The sequence below is a fragment of the Physcomitrium patens genome, chromosome 8, assembly GCF_059467195.1.
Source record: "Physcomitrium patens ecotype Gransden chromosome 8, ASM5946719v1, whole genome shotgun sequence".
In the NCBI taxonomy this organism is placed as follows: domain Eukaryota; kingdom Viridiplantae; phylum Streptophyta; class Bryopsida; order Funariales; family Funariaceae; genus Physcomitrium; species Physcomitrium patens.
Genome location: NC_143417.1, coordinates 1,448,072 through 1,470,554, shown reverse-complemented (window position 1 = coordinate 1,470,554; position 22,483 = coordinate 1,448,072). Strand labels below are relative to the sequence as shown.

At 42.4% G+C, this 22,483-nt stretch overlaps 3 protein-coding genes across 6 annotated transcripts; 1 reads left to right on the top strand and 2 right to left on the bottom strand.

Moving 5' to 3' along the window:
* The first annotated feature begins 337 nt into the window (after positions 1-337).
* LOC112285343 (uncharacterized) lies at positions 338-2,648 on the top strand. Its single transcript, XM_024526065.3, has 5 exons — positions 338-852; positions 1,076-1,136; positions 1,295-1,402; positions 1,714-2,071; positions 2,261-2,648. Exons 1-5 carry the CDS (start codon positions 712-714, stop codon positions 2,280-2,282), a joined length of 690 nt encoding a protein of 229 aa, XP_024381833.1. The 5' UTR covers positions 338-711; the 3' UTR covers positions 2,283-2,648.
* A 1,282-nt stretch (positions 2,649-3,930) lies between these two features.
* Positions 3,931-6,894, bottom strand: LOC112285884 (uncharacterized). Its single transcript, XM_024527215.3, has 4 exons — positions 6,193-6,894; positions 5,799-6,090; positions 5,307-5,656; positions 3,931-4,922 (listed from the first exon to the last, which is right to left on the bottom strand). Exons 2-4 carry the CDS (start codon positions 6,038-6,040, stop codon positions 4,315-4,317), a joined length of 1,200 nt encoding a protein of 399 aa, XP_024382983.1. The 5' UTR covers positions 6,041-6,090; positions 6,193-6,894; the 3' UTR covers positions 3,931-4,314.
* A 1,272-nt stretch (positions 6,895-8,166) lies between these two features.
* LOC112285883 (E3 ubiquitin-protein ligase PRT6) lies at positions 8,167-21,803 on the bottom strand. Of its 4 annotated transcripts, XM_024527212.3 has the most exons (20): positions 21,034-21,718; positions 20,576-20,637; positions 18,409-19,545; positions 16,835-18,045; positions 16,466-16,606; positions 15,974-16,217; positions 14,957-15,772; positions 14,283-14,495; positions 13,527-13,947; positions 12,908-13,244; positions 12,588-12,639; positions 11,744-12,365; positions 11,208-11,416; positions 10,393-10,958; positions 10,042-10,149; positions 9,633-9,699; positions 9,378-9,455; positions 9,158-9,226; positions 8,666-8,877; positions 8,167-8,447 (listed from the first exon to the last, which is right to left on the bottom strand). In XM_024527212.3, exons 3-19 carry the CDS (start codon positions 19,423-19,425, stop codon positions 8,809-8,811), a joined length of 6,240 nt encoding a protein of 2,079 aa, XP_024382980.1. In that variant the 5' UTR covers positions 19,426-19,545; positions 20,576-20,637; positions 21,034-21,718; the 3' UTR covers positions 8,167-8,447; positions 8,666-8,808. The 4 variants fall into 4 exon arrangements, with proteins under 4 accessions (XP_024382980.1, XP_024382979.1, XP_024382981.1 ...); XM_024527211.3 differs by lacking the exon at positions 20,576-20,637 and having other exon boundaries at positions 21,034-21,803; XM_024527213.3 differs by lacking the exon at positions 20,576-20,637 and having other exon boundaries at positions 21,379-21,505.
* Between the last annotated feature and the right edge of the window lie 680 nt (positions 21,804-22,483).

The following is a 22,483-nucleotide window of genomic DNA, read 5'->3' as shown; positions in this document are numbered from 1 at the left end:
AGGATTGTATTTACAATTAAAAATTGGTCAAGGATATATTTATATTTTAAAAAATCGGGGGTATATTTGAGAATTTTTCAATTTTTAATAACCATAAGGCACTTAAGATAATTGGGATTTTCTTATTATTGCCTCAAACATGCACCCTCATAGACCATCCCCTTCATTGTTATTTGATACCGAAGCCAAACACGAAAGGCTTCATCTTCAATCAGTCGACGAGAATTACACATTCATCGATGTTGGAGATTGATAACCGGTTGAGATCCTACCTGCCCGTCCGGTTCGCGATGAAGGTAAAGGTTTCGACACACAGTCCGAGACACTCGAACTTCATTGTCTCTGAATTAGGGTTTGGTGGATCGAGACCTTGAACAGATTGTATGTTGATTTCTTGTAACAAGTCAAGTGTTATAAGTTACGATCAGTGAATTACGCATCAAACTTGTGGAAAGTTTTCTGGTCGTTTGATTTTACTTGGCATTGAAGTGCTTGCCGAAGTTGTGTAGAGATTGCTGTGCTTAGTGCACCTGGATGCCTCATGATCAGTTTTCTTCACGGATACTGGGCACTTTAAAGTCTCGATTGTTTCACTGAAGAGCGGTTTGAGTGATTTCTCAGTGCCGTGTCTTGTCTCATCTGTACACTTGCTACGTGGGTTACTCGTTGCGACATTCTCGTGGTTGGGTGACTGCAGATTTGGTCACAATCATGGTGGGTGCCAATGTCAAGGCGGAGACGGTCACTATGATGGACAAACGAAAAGCCATGGAGACAGAGATGGATGCAATTATCGCTCGTCTCACTGTGTCAGGAGGACCTGGTCTGCAGGATAACCTAGTTGACGCTCAGGTGTGTTCCTTATCGTTAGTTGGCTCTAAACTCTGTGGCCTCTAGAGGATTTAAGGGCATCATTAGTACTGTGAGAGAAAAGTATTTTTATTTTCCCGAATTGACGCATTGGTCAAGTTTGTAAAATCCTCATGTTTTGGAGTATGATTCTGTATGTATTCAATTAATGCACTGTTGGTAATATGAAGTGTATATACATATATTTTATTTTATTTTGTATTAGGGCTTTCCAAGGGCAGATATTAACATACCTGCGGTAAGATCCGATCGGCAGCGGCTAACAGGTGAAGCTTCTTCCTCCTTTGGTGTCTTCTTTGGGGAGATTTTGACATGAGGAAGTGACGCCTTGTTTTTTTGCACTTTAATTGAAAGAAGCGTTAGTTGATAGAATTTTCCCCTCTGGTTGTTATTGCTGCTATCTTAATTCCAAGCCGCTGTACAGCGCTTCGCAATGATCATAAGGAGATCACGGACGCGATCGAAAAAAATCTGGTTATCTTACATTCCGGAGGCTTCACGAGAGGGTCATCACAGTCAGATAAGCTTCCAGGTCTAACAGCTCACACTATCCTTTGATTATATGATGATCACTGTGATTGTTTAGCTGCGAAGGACTATTTGGATGTTATAGATGGAATATCTTGTTGCAACGGTGTATGCTGATTCTTGTTTGCAAATGAAAAGAAAAGTAAAGAATAGTGAGAGGCTACCGATCAATTTGTGAGTTAATACATGCGTTGAATTGCTGGCAAATTTGAGGTTGCGTTTTACTGCTCCATCTTTCAACAAACACTCCTGGAGTTTTAAGATATTCTGTTGCTCCTCTTCCACATAGACTGACTTTACAAACGTGAACCTCAGAGGCTGAGGTGGTGCGGCCATCATCAGGAGCATCACCCATGGAAATAGCACCTGGGACTGAAAGCACAACCGCTGAATCGCCTTCCCCGATGGATGAGGATCCATACGAATCCAGTCTTCCTTTTGCAGTTTTTGATGATGTTACCCAAGGCTCGCCAGCAGCGATCGACGGCATCTTGATTGGAGACCAGCTAGTGAGATTTGGAAGTGTGGACAGAGAGGAAAATCTCCTATCCCGGCTTGCACAGGAGGGTCTCACCAACGAGGGACGAGGCTTGCCGGTAATTGTGCTTAGGCGAGGTGAACGTGTATATTTGACAGTCACGCCCAGGAGGTGGTCAGGCCGTGGCCTACTTGGGTATGCCCTCTTTTAAAACTGCTTCCAATGCGATTTGACCTCTTCAATGTACAACACGTGTAGAATGTTTAGACATCAGAAAGTGAAGTTAGAATTCGCACACCGAGCTGTTACTTTGTGTAGTTGCTTTTTCTTTTTGTTTTTTTCTCTAAAATCGTTATTGATATTTGAAACCTGTGTTGTTGGCAGGTGTCACGTTCAGCCTCTATGACGATGTATTTTTGAGAGACACAAGTTTTTAATGCTACTGATGTGGTCTTCAATGTATGGAGAGGAAGTGCAAAGGTTGCAATTAGATCTACACATGAGTATCCAATCTGGGGCAACTTCTTGTTCTGAAAGGTTTAGTTTTGCTAATGAGACTTTTTAATGAGAGCAGGAAGCTTTTCTGAATCAAACAAATTTTTCATAGTTCACCTTTGCATAAACTATGCCCAAGTTTGTATCATGTAAGAGTGGTGAGCGTTAGTATTTATGGACTTCTCATACGTGTCTATGCTTTTAGTTCTCCATTGTTGTGTATCAAATTTAAATAATTAAGTTAATCGAAGGCTTCAAACCTTTGTGCAAGATGAAATTTATCTTGGGTCCAGACAATGAGGTATGCTCAAGTTGATAATACTTTAGAAAAAATCAAGAACTTATAAAAATCAGTTAGTGTGTAGTCGATGCAGAATTATAATGCATAAAAGAAGCTGGCAAAGATGGGTAAGTTTTAATCTCTTTGTGTTAAAAAAAGAATCAAGAAGTAGACAAAAACAATATTAATATTGAGCATGACAAGATAATAGAATGGATATATTAAGACAAAAAAACAATCTATATAATACAAAGTAAGTAAAATTTAAGTGCTAAATCACTAATTGAAGATGATGGTGGTGGTGTTTATTTATACCTTTGAGAAGAGAAAAGAAAATAAAGAAACGAAGAGAATAAAAAATCTAATGTATTAATGACTTGTCATACATTTTATTAAAGTTTTAAGAAAAAACTTTAACTATGATTATTTACAATAAGTTTTTGTAGAAGCTAGTTGTGAAGATTTGTTTCTGAAAATTTGCGGGACTTTTTAAATAATGTTTTTTTGTATTGCAAAAAAGTTCTGAATAGGATTTTATACGTACTAGAAAACTACAGAATATTTTGGAAAGAATTAAAGAAATTTGATTCTTCAATTGTATTCTATTAATCAACAAATTCCATGAGAAGAAAATTCTTATTATTCTCGAATTTTAAGACATTGGGAATGTGCATGTGAATATGTATGAAAGAATGATGTAAAGTATTTGTCAAATGTTTTGCGTTTTGGTCATTTTTGAAGTGCTTTGGGGGTTCTCAAAGCCAACAATAACATCCAACTTCAAGTTAATAAGAAAGAATTGCTAGGTACCCATCCCCATGCTGCACTTTTCTTATTCACACTAAAAAGTTTTAGGTTAAATTTAGCTATGATATCATACATACCCCTAAAATTTGCTGAAATATCAAGAATATCCTTGTATTCTTGATAATAGCAAATATACCCCCCAGTTTTGTGATAATATCAATTCTGCCCTTGATTCTAATAAGTTATCACAACTGCTTTGCTTTTAGGTTCAAATAGGCCCTTTCATCACTTTTCTCTCTTTGTTCTTGTTTTTGCAATTATCATGCAAATTTCAAGGGTATGTATGATATTTTCCCTTAAATTTATAATAAAGGTTTTTCCAAATGAAATTTTGGAGTTCTTAAAATTGAATGAAAGAATTATATAAAATGAAACAAAATAATTTTGGGATATGTACTGATTGATCGATTGTACATTTTGCCCTGTAAATCCATACAACGATCTTTTCCATTATCCCATATCTTGTACATCGTCAAGGAAAGCCACCTTTATTGATAATACCACCGAAGTATATAAACTTGTGACGAACATAATAACTGTGACTAAGAAACTAAAACAAAATTTGGGATTAGGATCGAAAATCCAACAAGGCCGGTATCACAATAATTACAAGAAAAGTGGCCATCGTGGGAGCATTGCGAAGATTCCATCTATCTGAACGGCAACGGCACCGATGTCTAAACAGCTTGTCCAGAGATGCTTGCTAGCGTTCTTCATCCCAACCTATGATCAGACAAATTCCTTACAAGTACAAGAAGACCAGTCATGCTGTTTGTTAGTGGTCTTTTTGTTGTTGTTGTTGTTGTTGTTATCAGCTGGTTTTGTATTGCCTGGTAAGCAGATGGAGAAGAGGAGCTCACGATGCCCAGCTTTCAACGAGGAGTAGCCGCCGATATGGCTTTCCATCCACATCCGCCTTGACGTGCCGGGAGATCCGGCGAATCTGGTGGAAGAGGTTGAGTTCGTCGTTTATAAGGCCAAAATTTGCGTCCGGGTCACCTATTTGTGAAACCTTGACTTGAGAGAATCCCAGATTGGGGAGAAGCTCTTCAGGCCAGTCGCTATGAAAGTAGAAGTGAGTTTTCAATTCGTGGGCTAAGTGGGTAGACGATTCATTCATGAAGTCTGCCAGCACCACGGTTTCGTTCATGCAATTCTGGGCAATGAACTTCAGTGTTTCCATCGCACAAACGTCCTGCAGGTAGTACAACAACCCCTCTAAGATCCAAACGGTGGGCAGATGTACCTCGAATCCAGCAACCTTCAGTTTCTCAAACCAGTCGTCTGTTGCGATGTCTGCGGCGACTCTGTTAAGGCTCTCTGCCTGAAGGGCGGGCAGGCGCTCCCCCGCTTCCACCATGGCTTGCAGGATCGACTCCTTCAAGTGCAAGGCTTTCGCAGAGTCCACTTCGAAGACAGAGCAGTTATTGAGTATCGGAAGTCGGTAAGCGCGAGCATCCATACCTTCAACACATAACCACGTCACAGGCAAAGAGCAGTGTTAACACCGAAGGGTCCGTAATTCCCATCGACTCAGCGGACATATATATGTCGAACGATCAGTGCACTGGCATTACGTTGCATTGTACTATCCAAAGCTCAAACAAATCAAGTAACGTTTCAAAATAATGGAGATTTACATCATCCCTGACCAATTCACTCACTTGCATTCTGCTCAACTTGAACTTGTAACAAATACTACGATACCAGAGACCCTACAGGAACTCAATGGTGAGCCTGTTGATCAAGTTTGGGACAGGGAAAATGACGAAAAAAAACTCTGAAGTAAACAGTATATTCTACTTGTATGCTCAGAAATGCTTGAAAAGTCATGCAGCAAGCGCTTACCAGCACCCAAGAGGACAACTTGGTGACCAGTCGTAATGTTAAACCGGGCTAGAGCTTCTGCAAGACGGGCATCAAACCAAAGCGTTCTCACAGCCATCATTACTCCCGCAGTCTCTCTACCCTTCTTTTCCAGATCACGTTGAACCTTCTCAAGCAGTCGTCGCAGAAAGACGTCCCCAGCGAAGACTTCTGCTAATGGGTCATGTATCACGTGGTTCCACAGTGCTCTCCCTGCTGCTGTCTGACATGCACTCCGCTCTAGATAGTCCTTCTCTGGGTCCAGAGAGTCGTGTAACCTCTTTATGGATTCGAGCTGGCACTGACTAGTCGTGAGATTCAGACTCAGTTTCCTACAGACAGCCACAGAAACAAGCAACACACTCACTGAATACAAACTGAGTAAATTTCTTGAGCTAAACCTGGATTCGAGGAATATCAAATTCGATGACCGCAAAGGTAGAAACGTGTGAAAGTTGTCATCATTCCACCCACCCTAGGCTGAGTTGTGCCATGTCGTCGTCGTTGTCTGCATTTGTTTCGACAGCTATAACATGATGCTGCTCCTTCCCCACGCTCATTCTGAAGAGATCGTGGGATTTGGCCGTGCTAAGCCTGGGGAAGAATCGTGACAACCCGGCTGGGAATTGAGACGCAGCCAAAAGCATGTATGCAGCAAATACACCTGCGCTGGGAATCAGACTAACATAGCCACTGATGCTCAAAGTCTGACACATTTTCCGATATGAGTTATCACCTTAACACAGCCGTATCTCCACAAGCCCATCTGCACAACAAGGTAGGCCAAGCATTAGCATATGATTGAGACTCATCTTCATGATGGAAACACGTGAATAAATTTCCAACTGTCAGCGGCACGTAAACTCACAATACTTTCGAATCTGCCTCGTATGGCAATCCCGTAGGCCCCCTCCAGTCTCTATGCTGTAGAATGAGCCCAAGCGTTACATCGTCCTGCAGGAATACTCAGTACCGGACTCGTACAGAGGTTTTCCGCCGATGTCAAATGACTGCATGCTGGTGCGTATTCTCTCTTGCCAGTGACTAAGGAACACTCCTGGTTCTGTAGTTGAGAAGAAAAACTGAGACTACCGTGTGAGAGAATTTAAACAATCTTTGTGTGAGCTGTCGACGCGACACCTGTCTCGCTCAGTCCCAACGTCACATCTACTAACTAAAATCCCATCAGCTCTGTCGTTGCATACCACTGTTACAAGCGATTAGCTTCCACTTTCAATCAAAACGCAAAAAACAAGGAAAAGTAGCCAAAAAAACCAAAAATCAAATCACAAAACAAAACTGAATCTCTCCCTTCACTCACATCTAACCAACACCACGCAACTCATACACGCTCAGATCACTCCCCCTCCTTCCACTAAAATCCGCGACGTTCAGCTGTTACTAGCAACACTGACGGCGAGAAATGAAAAATCGTTCACGGTAGATTGAATAGCAACGAAGCAAGAGAGCGAAAGGAAACATGGCGACAACGCGGAAGCGATGTAGCGGTGCAGTGGAAGAGGCCGAAGAGGGGGATCCCAGTTGGTGGAGGAGGAGGAATCGAGTGGGGTGGTAGCAGTTGGTCCAGACACCGCGCGGCCTTCCCTTCTGGCCCCGAAGGTGGCCACGATGCCCGCGTGGCCCGACACCCTCCCGCCTACTTCTCGCGTGCCGCATCGCGGGTCCGGGTCCCGGTAGGGGGGGTAAGGTTCGCATCCACGCCCGACCCGTGATTATTCGGGGTTGCGACCTCGAGTCCCCGCAATCGATTCGAGGTTCGGATTGATGGGTTCCACATCTAGGCGTGGAGTTAGGTTCGGGCTGTAGGCTCGAGGATCAGGTCTGGGTCCCGTCTTTTGGATCCTATCCCCGCTTTCTTTGGTTCGGAATTCCACTTGTCGCTTCCTGATGCTGGGTGCCCCAATTGACAACTCAGATATTTTTTTTCTTCTTCTTCTCTCCGGCCACTTTATTTGCTAATTAACTCTCTTCTAATTAACTCTCTTCATGAAGTATGATAGTAATAATTACATGATTATTATTTTTAGGGGAATGTTAAATAGACTCAGGTTTTTATTAAATTGATCCACCCATCATGAAAATACAAATGACCTCTAGATTCATTTCTCCACTACTGGATCTGAAATCAATAAAAATCAACCACATTCATCATGATTACCATATTCTTTATCATAAGTAGATCGATTTTGAAAAAACCTTGGTCTATTTAACATTCCCCTATTTTTATTATTGTTACTATCATTATTTTATCTTGGGATGGAAGGCTGTGAATCAAGATTCACTTAGTGATTCAATTAAAGTTTTGGTTTGTGTTGATTTTTAGCATGTTTAATTCCCTTTCTTAACAAGACATAATTCAGGTGATAGTTTCACATGCTGTTGGTTAACTTAATTTTGTACAAAACAAAAACATGAGTAACTCCGAGTTGCACTATGTGATTCTGATGTGTTTATTTTCAAGATCGACACTTGTACCTATCATAAACATATGCATATTATCTACATAGATTCCAATTGGTCGTTGAACTTATTTGAATAAATTCCCGTCACTTACTCATATTAATATTGCATCCATTGCCACCTAGGTGTAAATATCAATTACAACATGGAATGATAAATATCAAATGTTGGATAATGGGCATAAAAGTAATCATAAAAAAAGGTTTATGAGCATGTCTGCCCTACAATGGACTGACTGCATTCAGTAAGAATCACCACGGCAAAATCTAAGCATTTATAGCTCAATTTGTATCGCATGCTTACCTGAATGGTACAATTATTTGACTTGAGACCCAGAGAAATGTGCAACATTGTGGGAACATTTGAATCAGGATTGGGTAATTTATTCATGCAGATGTTGCGATTCCCACATTCCATGAGAAAAGAAAGTAACTTGCGTGTGAAACCAATGTTCAACAATTGTTTAAACAGCGTACCCTCGCATGTGGAACACATATTTTATGCTACATTTTTACAACTGAGGCAGCTTTACATCTTCTATGCCTTAGAAATCGCCCCTAATGCTCATGTAGACAAGGAATTTGGCCTGTGTACACCCACCTGAAGCTCTGTCATTGATTCTCGGGTTGGACAGATGGATAGCTGCAATAGAAAAGCAAAAGAAATAGTGAAAGTAAGGTATCTAAGTCATAAAAATGAAAGAGTAAATTTCGAACAAATTTTATCCTATGTAGCTAAAATTCTTAACCATCACTGACACTTCAAAACCACCAAGACGATGTTTACAGTAACATTCAAAGTTCGGAAATTAGGAAAGCAGCACTAACAAAAGACAGAGTCACAAGCAGAAATAAACGCACCACAGTATCACCAGCTTAGAACACGAATTTCCTCTAACCCGTTGATTATCAGGTGTTTGAGCAGCCTGAGGACCTCACGCACGATACCTTCCGTAGTGGACGTCCCAATGAAGCCGAGTGTTAATGGACCTTAGAATTAGAACTCAAACTGCACTTTCACGTGTTGTGTGAGACAATACTGGTGAGCTGTAATCCAGTCCATGGGCTGCCACCTGCGAAGTATCACAATCAGTCAGACTCCATTGCAACAGGAAAAGCGGATCAGGCAACACAAGTAAAAGGATGAAATTTGAAGGTACTCTAATTGTAAATAGTAAAGAGGAGCTCATATTTATGAACAGCGTAGAATCAGGTTACTTAATCTACTTTAAAATAGTCTCATTCGTTCGGAAAACCCAAATTAGAATTACAGCACAAATTTAAGGTATGATCCGTATTTTGTCAGGGTTGAAAAACTCTGAAAGCTCATTAAGTCACAAAACACCGCCGTACCATCGCGCTCAAGGCATGATATCTTTCTTGACTCAGAAACAAAGGCTTCCCTCTCCGCAAATCGATGTCCTGCCATGCAACAGTGTTCAAAAAATATAAATACTAAGAATACGCAATATGGAGGTGAATACAATTAACCAAGATATAGTGTGGGTGGAAACCACCCGTGCGCTAGACAAGAAAATTGAGGATTTTCTTGCGAGTCAACCAAAAGCCGTACCTCTTCTCCAAAATCATCAAGATACGGTGATGGCCACATAGCTTGTCGTTTGCACCTTTGCAAACGGATATTGGTTGTCTGAAAGAAGGGGCAGAAGCAGCTCGTGAAGTAATAAGGAAAATCAAACTAGGCATCTGAAAGCTAGGCTTCATGATACAAAATACAAACAGGATGATATATACTCTTGCTTCTTCTCTCAACCCTCAGTTATGAAATGCAGCAGTAATTATGAGCACAATAGACACAAAACCTTACCCGCAGCATCAAAAAGACGCCAATGCCTGCTCCGCAAACCATGGCATGCCTATATAACTCCCCTTGCCTATCCAAATTGTCACACAGAACAGTTCATCAAACGACGTCCGCAGTAGATTTTACGTGGCAGAAGTAACTACAAAACATACTCAGTTTGAGGCATCAACATGATAACAATCACAAATAGGTGGAAAAGTGCAAAATGAATGTTGAAAATAACGTTCACTTCTCATCAGTAAGTACTGTTCAGATCTACCTGAACTGTAGTCAGGAATTACAACCCGGAAATGCTTGACATCTTACGAGCATTGCTCATCAAGCCAAGTACAACTAAACATGCGAGATTTGAGTAACATCCAAAAAGTTAACTATCATAGTACGTAAAGAAGATGGAGGGTAAGGGAACAACCTGCAAATAGACTTCGGACAAGCTGCACAGTAGAGGGCTCCACACAAAAGGCATAATGCTGGCTTATCAGGGACGGAATTACATCGACGGCACCGCTCTTTGACAAATCTACACAAGATTATCACACGATTTTCAAATGCGCCTCATTTAAAAACAAATTTAGCTTAATCCTTCGGAACCTTTGGATTCAATGATAAGCAAATTACGACTTGGCAACTGCGTCACCACCATAAATTAAGGAATAAGAATACGCATTGAAGCCATTACCCATTTTGTTCCAAATTAATTGTAAGAACAGAAATTAATATCCTTTTGGAATCTGTTGCGATAGTTCCACAAGCTATTGCTCACCTCTGCAGTAGATCCTGAAACAGACGTGGTAGTTGCATCATCCTGAACGGAGCTGCTGTTGTCAATCGAGGAACGTCAGGAAAGTATCGCATCCCAGTATCAGTCCTCACATGCCGGCACCAGGTTAGTACGAGCTTTTGAACTGCATTCTCCTCCAGGATCTTTGCTAAAGGTGGAATACAAAAGATACTTTCCAGCTGGTCCAACTCTTCTCCATCTCCCAAGATCTGACTGTTTGCATCCCTTGCATCATTAGAAAACATTGAGGAACCTGTTGGAACCTCGTGTCCCTGTGGCAACTCCCATTGGTGAGCCCTAGCTATGGGAACTATCTGGGCTGAACCAGTGATCAAAGTTTTCAGCAAATAACAACGACGGAGAAAGGGCAACGTCAAGCGCCTGATTGCAACCAGCGCAGGACCTGCAGGAATAGCTATATTCTCATCAACTGATGAAGATTGAAGGCGCGTTCCAATCAAGCTAGCATGGATAGATGCTACGAAAGACACGGTTGTTGGTGCCAACTCGGTGTCTAAAGCTAATGATGTGCCGGCTTGCGCAATGATCTGCAGCCAAACACAACACTCCCAGTTAATGCACAAGTGAATATAATTTACTTATACAAACTATCCTAGATCATTCCGCAAAATACAGCCATCTAAATCGTTGACACAGGTGATAAAAAAATTCAGCTTCTTACAAATGACCTCGGAACACAACATAATCAGCAGAAACACTAGAGCTCCTCAAAAACATACTGATTCCCATGCTTCATACGGCCAATAAGGGATACCATTCTCAAGAGTAAGCGATACCTGGGTAATGGACACCAAATAAAAAAGATGGACGAGTGCTGTAAATGGAGCTCCGTTTGCAGGGAATGGCAACGGTAAGCAAAAAAGCAGCCACATGAACGATGAGAAGGAATCATGAACTAATATTGGATCTGCCATTCTCTTCCAAAACTGTAAATCTGCTGCATTGTGTCCATTATCTAGATTCTGCAAAAGCGAGGAGACATTCCCTGCACGATAAACACCATCTCAATAATGAGAAACAAAACCTCCTAAATCTGCACACACAAAGAAAGGAGAAACATGCCTCGAAAATCACCAATGAGATCTTGTCTTTTGACCAAGAACCGACGATGGGTGATCTAAAAATAACTTCAAGGGAGAGAACTGACCAAAATGGCATAATCTTATGTCATAGAGCCAGTCTTTAGCGAACAAAGTTTCTAATTTATCATATAGTCACGCAATTTACTTTATCAAATTACTACCAAAAAAATAAAATAGAGCAGAGTTATAAATGAATATATAAAATGATCGTTTTTATGCTCCTTCCGTACCATGTAAAGCCTTTTCCGCAGACAAGACCCTAGAGATGCCATTAGCGAGAGAGTCCATCAGCAACTGCAAGCCTCTCGCTCTTAGCAGAATAGCCTGGCGGCTCTGACTTTGTGTAGCTTTAGCAGCATGAAGCAGGAGAGGCAAAACTGATCCATGGGTTGCATCACCGACATTCACCAACGTAACCAAGCCACTGGAATTACTCACTATTAATTCGTTACTCCGAGCAGCCAACTCTGCAGACATAAGCGTGTATCTGAAGACGTCCCAAAGAAGTAGACCTTCATGTACTCGACCATGCTCAAGAAAATAGAACTGGTCGTTTCCAGGATAAAAGAACCAAAGTCGCTTTGCAAGATCGTCTAAAACTCCCCTCAGCATATCGGGGAGTTGTGGATCAACCACTTTCCGAAAACCAGACTTGGAAACCAGTTCTTCTGCTTTGATAAGCATTCGAAATGCATGCTCCAACTGTAGTGTTGTTGGACTGTCAGGAGTGATACGTACTGAAATTTGAGGTGCATTTGGAGTTTTGAATGGACTGTTTAATCCCGTATGGCCAGGTAGAACTGGGAAAACTGAATTTGCAAGCCGTCGACAAACAGGGCAAAGGAACTCCCCCTGCAACCAAAGAAGTAACATAAAGCCACACTTGTAAAGCATCCTCCCTGCTTGGTGTCTTCATAAGGTGGTGATAAATGTACTTGACCATGAAAAAATTGGAATTGGCTTGCATCATGCTTCATCACATGTATCAGACCTAAAACTTGCAAAGTGAATAAAGACATCCTCAAAAAGTGCTAAAGAATCATTGAAAGCTGGACATGAGTTAGTAGACCGTACAAGGTCTAAGTCCACAATCCGCTCTCCCTCAAATGGAGCTCTACTATTATATCTGTAACACCAACAGACAAAAAAAAAGAAAAAAAATAAAAAAAAAATAAAACACTGATGATTACGCTCAATACATGTATCAGTTTCATCCACAACAAATAACAATGCAAGCATCATTAAATGCATAAGAAATTTACATGGTAACAAAAAACTTGCCTAGAAAAAGTTGCGCGTAATTATATCCTTGCACTTCATAGATCATACAAAGTGTACTGCTTTACAAGTTAGTGCCAAAATTTTCGGACTCCAAAAAAAGTATACAATCGCACCTTTGCACGAGCGAAGAAAAGTATCGGTTGTGACAATCCTGATGAACAGCATGTCCACAGGCAGAAAGATAGATGCCAACGGGATCATTCATTCCAATCCTGCTGTGTAACATGGATTCGGTAGCCCTTCTCGCACTCGTCAGATTACCCTCCCACCCTTGTTCTGCAGGTGCCTGCACCGATGACTGTAATCCTCGACAAACCAATGCTTGAGGTCGAGAGACAACGGCGACATACTCTGCCAAGACAGTCTCCGCTGCAATGTCTCTGTTAGAACTGCTACCTTCTTTCTCAGTCCTCTCATGATTGTCCTCCCACCAGTTCATAAGTAAGGCATCTGCGAAATTTATCAGCCCAATACCAATCAAACTTAAAGGAGGACGAGGTCGTGATTTATCCAACCCGAAAGCAACACAAAAACAAACATAATTGTTTTGAGGAAGTATTCATGGCCTCATAACAGCTAAATACGACAGCGTTCTGCAGCAGAATTGTTCTTAACAACTAAAATAACAGCAGAATAGTATCAAAGAGGGTTACAAAAGAATCCATGAAGATCTCGAACAAATATCAACAGGATAAAGATCAAAGTCAAAGGTCTTGGATAGGAGTCACAAACCTGAAGTGTCACTGGTCCCAACTTCACTGCTGATTTCTAAATCGGTTATCTCACAGCTAGACTCTACTTCCTCGGATTCTGTGTCGCCAGAAGGTGCAACAGTTGCCTCTGAAGTTACGGCTGGGGTTGATGGAACTGCATTTCGTAAACCCAGAGGCAATCCATTGCGAAGAAGCTCAAAAAAGTTCTCTCCTTCAAGTAAACGTGTCCGAGTTGGAGCATCCACCAAAGTTTCCTGCATCCAACGCAATAGCTCTACCGTGCTTTGCAAATTTGGATGTGTTCCATCTCCAACAGGGGTGCACATGGTGCTTGGTCCACCAGGAGCCACACCCTCTCTTTCCGCTTGTAGTGGGAGCACAACTGTACGGTGATCCCATGATGGTGTGGTCCTCTCCGTAATTTCCAGAAGGTTAGATTTCTGCAGAGGAAAGAAGTCGGCAGAACCAACTAATAAGGAAGTATCCATGAGAACATGCATATTGCTAGTACACCCAAAATCAAAGGAATAAAATGTGAATCTTAACTTCTTCAAAACTGTAAACGTGGTCTTCAGAATAATAATAATGAAGATGAATGGAATGAGACAGGAAACCATATAGTTCATTGGAAAATAAATAACAATAATTTGCATCATGGAAAATTGGTGCAAAACACAATTTGGCAACGAATTCCACTTCAATTATGACTGGATAGCAGGAGCACACTTTCTCCGCATATGAAAAAACCATGAGTTTGTGAGGTAATTTGTGGTACCTGAATGAATGTCAAAAAGCATAATGGACTTGCACTTGCCGAGTCTAGACAAAGTGCACAGTGTAATTGGGTTTCTTTACATACATCATCACTTCCCCCTTCTGACTTTCTTGCACGTTTCGCATCTGCTTCTTCTTCTCGCCCTTGACTATTGCCCTCTTCAGCACACTGGTTAACCACGGCAAATCGCTCTTGTGCAGCTTTCATTTTTGCCTGCAATTCAAAACTAGCAGCTTAAGACTCTTCTTTAAAGTGCAATCAAGTACGTCAATTAACCTCTTAGTCTCCGAAGTTTGAATCAAATCAACCATTGAAAACCATCTAATTCTCAAACATTGGCCTTAATTCACAAGATGAGATGACAACATCTCTGTAAACAAACTAGTTTCTTCAACTAGATTGATGTTACGTGATCGAAATAAAAGAAATTGGGAACAAGCTAAGATAGAAGGGAAGGCCAACAAGAATCCGGAGACCATATGACTTCCTTGGAAGTGGTACGATCACCAAGGGATACAATGTTGCTTGAAGAGGCTTTAAAATGAGGATTCTGTCCAATAACGGTGCAGCGTCTCAACAAAACAATCCATTGAACATGAGCAACTAAGTGTAGTTCAGTGCGCAACATAAACGAACAGAACTTACATTAAAAAATCAAAGGCTCGGCCTCTTACCATAACAGCTGCCTGACGTTTGCGAACAACAGCTCTTGTTATGTCAAATTCAGAAACTGAAGAAACATCCTTACTTTTGTTGTCCCCCGAACCATCTGCCCAATGTGTAGCACCAGTAGCAGGAGTACGCTGGAAGATCTCAGGAGCTAGCAACTCAATTTCACCCAGACAGTTTTGGTTTAATTCGCCGAACCGCAGTAGAAGGTTCTTTATCAAACCTCCAACTCTAAAATTCCCAAGAGCGGATGTTGCCATATTATCTCCAGTGTTATTCTTTCGCAAAACCAGCACTAGTGTAGATAGCATACTCTGCTGCTCCTCCATCATGCTTCCATCTTCTCTTGCTACTGCAACCCTCTTCACAGAGTCTAGAAGCAGTGGTGGGGTATCCTCGCAATTTTTGTCAGTAGAACACATATCAAGACCAAGAGGTCTAGAAATTGTTGATGAAGCTCCAGGTGTGGCGCCCTCAGCTGACATTTTGTATGCAGAACAAACATCCAATGCCAAAGCTAATAGATGTAGAGCACTCAAGAGCAACCCCTCTGGTGCCCGTGATTTAGATGGGTTCTCAGCAAAGGCAGCATGGAAGAAGACAGAACGAAGCATGTCATGAACTCGACGACAGATGCTGAATTGACCCAAATTTTGAAACTGCTTGTATGGTTGCTTCCAGCGAGGTAATTGAACAAACATAGCAGGAACTTTACGTGCTCTCAAGTAACGATCTTCAGCTACTTGGATATTCCGAGAATTCCATCGTAGATGATAAAGGTCCAGCTCACACCAATAATCTTCTCTCAAAACATACTTCCCCTGTTGTAGGAAAAGTCGTGTGTAAGTCGGTGAAAATCAAATGAATCACCCATACAGCACTAATTTCAACAAAAATTACCTCTATAGATGCCCAAAGCAGCAAGGAGCTTCAGTCAAATGTGTATCTAAGATTCGTGAATGGAATAAGAGTAAAAGACATTTCTGCAAGAAAAACTTGGCAAAGTCCAGTACGAAATCAACCTGCTGCATCCCAGATGGATTACGATACGTTGCTACTGAATTCAAGATTTCTTGTACATGCTTGCTTCCTCGTAGACGTGGAGATAAAGCCTTCAGTAAGACACTGTGAGTAGCATCTCCAACAGCTAGTCTCCAGACAAGATCTCGCCGTATAGCATCGACTTCAGTGATTCCGCAAAAACCACGCTCTGAGACTAATCTAATCATTAGTACTAATAACTCCTGTGCCAGAGTCACTTCATACCTGCATTCATAAGTGATTGAAGTGTCACCAAGAGGTCATCATTTTAAGATCTAAAGACCTTTCTGCCGGAATCTTGCGAGCAAAGCCGGAACAGCATAAATCAACCATATTAAGATTACAAAGAAGCACCATTACACTTCACAAGTTAGGGCTATTCGCAGCTTCACTTTTACAGTTCACCCAGACTAAACACATTGCTCACTCACTCACTGCTACTTAAGTGACAAGGCTGATCGAGAAAAGCTTACTCGTTGGGGCAAGAGAGCACGAGTGTGAAATAATCAGACAGTAAAAACCGAACTTGAAGACGCTCAACAAATTCTTCAGGAGGTGCCATTACTGCGCAACACTGCAGTAAAAATAAATCTAGCTCGAGGCTGTCTTCACACCTGGTAAAACCTAGCAAAGTAAGCCTCATCTTTTCACCATTTTGGAGCACTTATATCATTAACCGCAAACCAACAAAGCAATTGAAACACAAATACCAGTTTGGTATCTACAGCTCTTCTCATAACATACAAAAAAAAAAAAAAAAAAAAAAAAAAAAGGGAACGAAATTCGAATGTCTGATGCGTTGCTCAAGTCATAAGTGACCTGTGCAATGACAAACAGCTTACCAATGTACAGTGTGATAGAGAATACTTAGATCATTGGATGAAATCCCATTGTAACGCCACATTCCGGCCTGAACTTGTGCACATAAAACTTGAAGCCGAAGAGGATGCTCCAAAAGCACAGACGTAAATCCTGGTGGAAACATTTGTGCCAGAAACCTCTCGCCAGAAGCATGGACATTTGGAGACACAAAAGCTGGACCAGCGGATGCTTCAGTATACAAAGCAAAATAATCAAGAGCCTTGTGGAGTAGCAGTCCAAGCATGCGATGCAGTGGGATGTGGAAGGATACCTCCTGACGGCTGACATCAAAATCTACAACTGCCCACTCATCAACTTCACAGTTTGCTGTAGGCGCTAGATGTACTGGTTCTGAGCCCATCCACCATTCTGTAACACCAGCTTTCGCCACTGGCTCTGCTTCACCAATATCTACGTCGACATCACCTTGATTTTGCGGAACCGACAAAAATCTACCCTTCCCATGTTGCACTTGAGTTGCACTCCGTTGTTCCGACTCTTGGCCACCTTCACAACCAGACTGCCCTGATTTTGCGACCTCTCTCGCAGCATCTAAACGAAGCCAAGTGTCAAGAACTTGGGTGCATTCAGAGATGAGCCACACCAACGAAGCTGGCATTGTCATCCGTGCAGGGGAGACAAACCCAACATCCTTTTTCTCGACTGGATGTGGTACAATCTCACTCTGGATACCCTCAACAGCATCAACTGTAACAGTGGCATCACGCATCTCTACGACTGCTTCAGAGGGACCACTGCCGCTAGCACCAGCTGTCTCGTTGGGCTCTCTCAATACACATCCAATTCTGACAGGCCTGCTGAAAGACTCTCCATTACCCAGAGCCTCCTTCACGAATCCAAAGCTACCACAAGGTTTAGACAAATATGTCTCCTCAAAGGATGCATTAGAAGCTGCAGCTGCTCCTGCAACAAATAGAGAGTGGATGGAAGCCATTTGACTCTCCAAGAAATAACCGGAACTCCACACCTCATTGTCTTCTTCTACGTGAATTCCTGTCATGCGCCGCTGCGGGTACATGCCTTGAACGAAGGCAAGCAAGTGAAGCCACGCTCTCAAGAGTTCAGGTTTCCTTTCCGCAACATACTTTGCCACCTCGAAATGATTCATCACATATCTTATGTCCTCAAGAATTCGATGGTACAGGCGTTTGACCAATAGACCCTTACTTCCCTAAAATAAGATCAAATATAGCACGAAACGATTTCAGGAATGACCATCCCTATTTGTCTACTCAAGTATCTCAGAACCCTTTGTAACTACACTTCTCCATATTTGGACTAACGTTGCGCAACCACTCCGATCCTAAAATGTCTTCCAAGAAGCATGATTTGAGAGATTAAAAGGACCATGTCATATGATTATTAAAAGTAATCAGTTTACATTTCCATGGGTGGCACGAAGGATCACGTAGAAAAAAAATATTCCAACTGGAGAAACTTCTTAGTGGATTAACAATCAATATTGTGACATCTCTCAGCAGATAGAGCTCCAAATGAATCTTCATTTCGTAAACTGAAGAAGGAAAAAGCTTACCAAAAGTCGACCATCCTCTCCGGCACAAGCAAGGAAGAACTCTTTCAATGTGCCAAGCAGCATCTCTAGAAGTCTCGACTCAATGACCAGTTTCGGTGTAAGTGTTGGAACTGTAAAAATCTGTACAGAAAAGCTGTTAAGAATGGCCTGTTCGCTATACTTGCTTGTTGACGTGATTCCAATTGCTGCACTTTCTGCTGCAGCAGAATCCTTAAAAAATTTAGGATAGTGAGAAATGAAAACTTTCGCAAATGACAGTTTAAAATTGCTGTCTCCAAGAAGCTTGTATAATAACTCGTGCAAAGATGCACTAACAGGCTTCGGTAAGAAATGTTCTGTGTTCATCAAAGTGTCTAGTATCCCTGATGCATTTTTACCCATGAGGTCTGCTATGAATGCCAGCATAGTTTCACCGTAACTACATAACTCCATTAATAGCTCAACACACACCACCGAAAGTTGCGATGCCACTTTTTCTTCCACTTTCAGATTTTTCCATATTTTTGACTTTCCTTCCGTCACTGCATCAGCTGCCTTCAACCATCGAACCCAGTGAATCAAGAGAGCTTCAAGCACTGGAGTAGCCGCTTCTTCGATGGACGACGGCAAGGAAACCGCTTGACCAAAACCGCTATGTCTCGAGCAAAATCCAGCCTGCTTCCAAGCCGTAATATCCCCACAATCACAACACCCCCCTCCAGTGCGCATTATATAGTAGTCGTGCGTGGAATGATTTCCAAGTTGAAAGCAGGACACACATATCGCACAAGTAGGATCATGTTCACAAGTACGGCATCTATAGGCAATGTCGTTCACACCCCAGACAGCTCCACATACGCCTCTTGCACCTCCACCACCTTGACCAGCCACTTCTAAGATAGCCTGTGGTTCACCCTGAAACATAACCCATTTCACCCATTCAATTGCATCCCTGCACTGACTCAAGAACCCTTTGCGTGTGCCGGGTCCTTGAGCCTCATCAGCATCTGTCGTAGAAACAGCCTCCAGTTCTTCCATGCCAGGAAGCAGGCCACTTATCACTCGCGGCAGCTGAAACCTGTGATTTTTCGCATAGTCCGCAAGCCCTGCTTGACCTCTTTCTGCATATTCCGCCGGTACTCCACAATTGATTAATCTCTGAGTACACACACAAACCATCGTTTCAGTTTGCAACTTTCTAGTGGCAAAAATGCCGGATATGCTAACCAGCATCTTGCAGCAATTTATCCACGGTCATTGGACAATTAGAAACTCACCAGTCGGTGAATGATAGATCGAGTCCAATATCAGCACACATCTCACTATCTTTAAGGTTGTTCGCCATTTAAATGCCACAAGAGGATTTCTATTAATGACACTGCATGCATTCATCAGGGGGAAAAGCTGTTGGTACAGTAAAACGAAGCTTGTTTAAATAAATATCAATCTAACTCGAAACGTTTGCGATAAGGGACTTAGATTGCCCAATGGTGCTAAACGGCAGAAAGCAGAGGAAGCTTTCATTCACACTCAACTGATACTGAAATACAGTAACAACTCATTCCTCAGAGTGCATCTCGTTTTCAGTGTTCGAAACCTCCATCATACACCTGCTATAAATGGACAGCATACCGCCTATTTAAAGCATCTAATTCACTTTTCATCAACTTGATTGAGGATGCCAGCTTTCACTAGATTATAGCAGCGGACTATCGCCCGGATCTGTAGTAATACAAGTTGTATGTATCTCATAGCGATCGTAGTCTGTGATCTTAAACCTACTTTAACGATCATTCAATCGTAAATCCGTTAACCACGTGATATATTGCACTAACAGGACGTCTCGTCCCCAACAACAGGATGCAATTTTCGCACATAGGCGTCCATCTGCTGGTGAGTTGTCATTTCATATCTACTTAGCCCTATCTATATTATGTAATTCCAACTAGCTCGATTTCGAAAATGAGCTTAAGTGAACAAGATCTGAAGAACATTAATAAAGCAACCTAAACTCACTAACATATTGCGCTGCCATAATCATTACAGAGTTCAAAGGTCCTACTAATGTCCCGCATCTTGCTGTAACTTGCTGTGACTTCCTTAGCGATCAATAAGCTACTTCCAATCAGACCAATGGTGTCGAAAAAAAAGATCTAAACAGTGCAAAGAAAGCGCAATCTCCACATACCGTCTCTATCCCTCGCTGACGTTGTCAATCTGTTATTTCAGTTCCACAAACACGACAGTACCCTGCTCAACGCACAACAATTGCTTCTTGACTAAGAATCACATGTATAAATCCGATTGCTAATAGATTCAAGTATTCACGAGTCTTGCAATGAACTCACAGACACTGGACAACACACTCCACCAGTTAACGTCGAGTTTATAAAATTTAGCTACAAGCGAAGGGGTTCCGGTAGTAAACGGACGGTGCGATGATGTGTACAAGAAGGGTACCATCCTTCATCAAAACAATCAAGAATCCTTCCCAATCTCAAAATGCAAAACAGGGATCAAATCAATGTGAGAAGACACTCGTTTGCGGCATAAATAATAACATGATCGAAGAATAAAATCATTCCGCAAATGTTGTAGCTTTTTTTCTTTCTTTCTTTCTTCTTTGAGCACATTTAAGAAACTAACTTGGATGATTGATTCCGTGGAGGTTGAAGTGTTGGCCGAGGTCGGGATGCTACCGGTGGTAGAGGTGTGGCCAGCACTGGTCCCCGCAGACGAACTACCCCCTGCAACGTAACCTTCCATGACGACCGACCCTCCTACCACAAACTACTTCCTCTACCCCTCATACATTGAACACAATAACTATTCCGCCTTGCTACCTCCTCCTCCACCTCCTCGCCTTCAAATCCTCGCCTCGTCTCTCGCTACCACCAACTTCCAAAAATAATTAGTATTCAACCAACGCATATATATATATATATATATATGTGTGTGTGTGTGTGTGTGAGTGAGAGAGAGAGAGAGTACGTAGAGAGAAGGATCCTGTTGCTGCTAAGATTGATATTCCTCTACCCCGTTCTGTTCACCTCTCTTCCTCTCCCCTGGTTTTCCACGCCCTTCACCCCAGCACGAATCCCTGTCTCTCATCACTCCTCCCACGCATCCACAGGCAATCCAGATCGCCTCCTGAAGCTCTCCCTCCATTCACAGTTTCCGCAACAATGCTCCCAAAACCTTCCAAACCTCCAGACCTCCAATAAAAATACGGGATGCATAAGCTCAAGCTCAACGGCTACCGTGAGCCCGCGCAACGATCGAATTCCCGCCTTCCACCCAAGGCACACAATCGAAACAGCAAATCCGGCACTCTCGCAAGCACAGAAATGCTTGCTCGAGGCTCCAAGACAACGACGGCGACAACGACGCTGGGAAACGCCCGGTTCAGGGTCCCGGACACGGGACGCCAGTGTGAAAAGAGTTCGCTGTGTGAACGGACACTGGCAACGCAGAATCTCTCAACCTCTCTGTGGTGTCCAGGGCCGGGTCAAGCAGTCCCAGCCTCAACCCGGCCCGGCCCAGCACAGCCCGGAACCAACCGGAGCTTATTCTTCTTGTTCCCCTGAACAGCCTTCCTTTTCTTCGTGAGAAGTATTCTATCTTTCAATCTCTTCTATCTGTCAGCCAGTCAATGCGTCAGTCCACATGGGTAATGGTGGTGGTGGCCCCTTCTTTCAGCCACAATTTGCAGTGGCCATTTGAAACATGGGGAAAGCCCAGGTTGTGGCACCTGAAGTGGCCACAACTGACGTTACAGGGAGAGGGAGAGGGAGAGAGTGAGTGAGTGAGACCAGGACGCACAGTGTGAACTAACACTGAGCGTGCCCTTTGGGTGTCTAAATTTGAGATGGTGCCACTTTGAGATGGTATCAGTCATTTTCTAAATGAAGCTCCGCCAGCCCCCGTGTGTGGCCCAATTGCACTGGCTGGCCCTATTCTATCCTACACTGCTTTCCTCCTCTTCGGGTTCCACTTGGCTTCTCCTTTTTTTGGTTTCGCTAATAGTTTCTTTACTATTACTTTTTTATTTTTTTAGAATATTAATTTTGCTGGTGGCAAAAAACTATCATGGGTC

Excerpts from the sequence above, each read along its gene's own strand:
- LOC112285343 (XM_024526065.3), top strand. The coding sequence starts at position 712 with ATGGTGGGTGCCAATGTCAAGGCGGAGACGGTCACTATGATGGACAAA. Across the intron at positions 853-1,075 it reads ATAACCTAGTTGACGCTCAG|GGCTTTCCAAGGGCAGATAT; the intron begins GTGTGTTCCTTA and ends ATTTTGTATTAG. Across the intron at positions 1,137-1,294 it reads CGATCGGCAGCGGCTAACAG|CGCTTCGCAATGATCATAAG; the intron begins GTGAAGCTTCTT and ends GCCGCTGTACAG.
- LOC112285884 (XM_024527215.3), bottom strand. The coding sequence starts at position 6,040 with ATGTGTCAGACTTTGAGCATCAGTGGCTATGTTAGTCTGATTCCCAGC. Across the intron at positions 5,657-5,798 it reads ATGGCACAACTCAGCCTAGG|GAAACTGAGTCTGAATCTCA; the intron begins GTGGGTGGAATG and ends GGCTGTCTGTAG. Across the intron at positions 4,923-5,306 it reads AGTTGTCCTCTTGGGTGCTG|GTATGGATGCTCGCGCTTAC; the intron begins GTAAGCGCTTGC and ends TATGTGTTGAAG.
- LOC112285883 (XM_024527211.3), bottom strand. The coding sequence starts at position 21,153 with ATGGAAGGTTACGTTGCAGGGGGTAGTTCGTCTGCGGGGACCAGTGCT. Across the intron at positions 18,046-18,408 it reads GAGAGGATGGTCGACTTTTG|GGAAGTAAGGGTCTATTGGT; the intron begins GTAAGCTTTTTC and ends ATCTTATTTTAG. Across the intron at positions 14,496-14,956 it reads AACGTCAGGCAGCTGTTATG|GCAAAAATGAAAGCTGCACA; the intron begins GTAAGAGGCCGA and ends TTTGAATTGCAG.